The sequence below is a fragment of the Coptis chinensis genome, chromosome 3, assembly GCF_015680905.1.
Source record: "Coptis chinensis isolate HL-2020 chromosome 3, ASM1568090v1, whole genome shotgun sequence".
NCBI classification, from domain to species: domain Eukaryota; kingdom Viridiplantae; phylum Streptophyta; class Magnoliopsida; order Ranunculales; family Ranunculaceae; genus Coptis; species Coptis chinensis.
The window spans coordinates 77,183,406-77,186,224 of NC_141458.1; the positions used below are offsets into that span (position 1 = coordinate 77,183,406).

Consider the following 2,819-nt stretch of genomic DNA (forward strand, 5'->3'; position numbering starts at 1 on the left):
TATATATATGCTGGTATAGTGGCATCAAGGCTCTCGTGGAGATGCAACCCTCTAGGCCTCTAGTGAGTGAAGCTAGCGTAGGCAAACACAGGGAGACAAATGAAGTAGCTTAGTATGTAGCAAGTCTTTGTAATGTAAATGACCTCAAGTGTGTTTATATTGCCTTTCCCCTTCGCAAACCAGAGATGAAGCAGGGCTCTTCAGCTCCTCTAAATAGTTGATCACAGACTGATTAAGTGATTATGCATCATATATTCCATAATAAGGATGTTGACATAAAATTGCCAATTTAAGCATATAATGATCTTCAACTTCAATACAATATCAATATATGTACAAAGCATTCCAGTTCAGACCGTCTTTATATATACACATTCACTTCAATTTAGTGACCATGATCCATTAACTTACGTACTTCAATTCTAGTCAAATCGGTTATCTCCGCTGTTAATAGACGCACACAACCTGATAAGCTTACACAAAAAAAAGGGTTACAATTATTACGAAATATGATATCTGCAACATCTCATCTGCTTTTACAAACTAGAAACTACTGTACGATAAGCATCTCACGAATTCGCTTGTAAGATATTACCGAAATCAGTTTATTGTCATGGGTTGATTTCTTTCATCTTCAGCGAAAGAGGTCCATATTTCTGCATTCTTCACCTTAGAAACGCTCTCCAACACTTCAAAAGGAAGGATGTCTCCTATCACAACCACCTTCTTGTTTTCCAAGTCTACTTGAAATGAGGTCACTCCTGTGGGAAGAGATAAAACGAAGGTTCAATACCATTACACATTTACGTACCCCTGACTATTCTACTGTTATTCACATTGACATTTTTCTTGTTGCTTAAGAGACCTACAAGAGCAAGTGAGCAACAAAAGAAATAGTATTAACTATTAAGTACTACGTTATTATCTGAGCACTAACTATACTTAAAATACTGCTCCTACGAAGCATTAGTACTAAAAGAAATTGTAAACAATAGGATTTATTTCACCTATCAATTGATCAGCGCTCCTTATCACTTATATGTAAAAAGGTGAACTACCGATATCGCGTAGTGAGTACTTGAGTACTGTAGATGATATATTTCTAGCTAGACCTATCAAAATTGAATCATCTGGTGTTCCACATTTTGGGAGTACAGAGTTTGTACTCAATGACTTCCATAAATGGTCTACTCTGTCTAGTTTGTGCACAACTTGCCAAACTCTTATGGTCCACTTACTCAGAGAAGATTGCAGCACAGTTTTCCCGACCAACAAGCTAGCTAGGAACCAATTTTATCCTAGCATGCATAGACAGAATTTTACAATCTATAAAAATATGTAATTGATAATGAATTTTTCTTTACACCTAAACATGTAGCTACAATTTACTATCCAAAAAAACACATGTAGCTACAAGATTAATACTACAAGAAACCACGAGAGAATACATACCATCCATCTTTGAGATGTGTTTCTGCACTTTCCGTGCACAACCATTGCAATGCATGGATACCTTTAACACCACAATCTACATAATTCATGAAGAGAAACTAAGAATTTAAAATATTTTGCTTTCAATATATGAAGTGTAAAGGAATAAGGCCATGCAAGTTTGCAACACATCAAAAGTGTAACAAGTGGTACCAGTTGAATTGAAAGGGTAGAGGGCCTAGAGTATAATAGAGTTTCAAGATCACCTCACCTTAGGCCTTAATTGAAATGCCAAAGTCTGCTTTGCATTTTCTTCAGTTTCTATCAATGGCCTTCTCTCAACAAAGTCTTCCTTCTCCAAAGAGTTGATGCAAAAACAAGATGAATTTGAGCCAAAAGAAAGACAAAAACAGTCCAGCACCCTGCCAAAACTCAGCTTCCCCATGTGCTTCAACTGCTTTAGTGCCCACTAAAACAGAACTAGATACGCGCGCACACTCTCTAGTTAGATCTCCTCACACAGGATACCATAACTTGCCCATACAACAAGCAACCTGACGGTACTAAAACAAATCTAAATAGCGTTAAAGAAGCACTAGCTACTCTTATAGTTACTGATATAAAAATCTTTGTGCACAGAAAGAGAAAAGGACGAACTAGGAATCCCTGAAAGATCGAAAAGCTGGAGAAGACAGAAATGGAATTCACAAAACACTTGTGGCAATTCTCATGATCAAGAAGAAATAAAGGGGGCCAAGACCCATATTTTTAGGAGATCAACTGCTTCCCATGATATTAAAAGAACGCACTTATCCAAAAATGGTGACCAAAACTTAATTGGGATCAATTCAACTGGATTGTCTCATGTGATCAACCAACTACTAATAGAAGTACATAGAAAAAGCACTTCATGTGTTTTAGTTTTCAACAAATGGGCATCGCCCACATGTGACCAACTGCATAAAGGGAAACAGAAACAGTTTATCAAAAAATAATGGGAGCAACAGCAACTTTCATATGATTGATAAGTGATAAAAGAAAAACAAGAGGTCACACTCACTCACAAGTAGTCACACTACCAATGCAGGAACCTCATAGTCAACATGGCTATAGCCTATAGGCCTAGAGAAAGATAATATTTATAGGTGATCGAGAAGCATGGACATCGTCACGTTTACCGTACCTGATTGCTGACCCTTCACACTAAAATATTAAGTTTTACTGTAAAGATACTAATAGGAGTAGTTAGGGATTAGAATAGTGCTTCAACTATTTGCATTCATACTTAAGAGTTAAGACTATCACCTTAAATGCCAACAAATGTACATTGAAGTATTGAACCTTGCGGCAGTTTGAGGATCGTTTGTTCTTGTAAACTAGAGACTGAA

At 36.8% G+C, this 2,819-nt stretch overlaps 1 protein-coding gene across 2 annotated transcripts; it reads right to left on the reverse strand.

Moving 5' to 3' along the window:
• Nucleotides 1–281: 281 nt before the first annotated feature.
• LOC147510915 (Heavy metal transport/detoxification superfamily protein) lies at nt 282–2,431 on the reverse strand. 2 transcript variants are annotated; one of them, XM_086602763.1, is made up of 4 exons: nt 1,703–2,431; nt 1,453–1,528; nt 596–761; nt 282–465 (listed from the first exon to the last, which is right to left on the reverse strand). In XM_086602763.1, the coding sequence occupies exons 1-3, from the start codon at nt 1,874–1,876 to the stop codon at nt 601–603; spliced, it is 411 nt and encodes a 136-aa protein (XP_086458889.1). In that variant the 5' UTR covers nt 1,877–2,431; the 3' UTR covers nt 282–465; nt 596–600. The 2 variants fall into 2 exon arrangements, with proteins under 2 accessions (XP_086458889.1, XP_086458888.1); XM_086602762.1 differs by having other exon boundaries at nt 282–761; nt 1,703–2,414.
• Nucleotides 2,432–2,819: the final 388 nt, after the last annotated feature.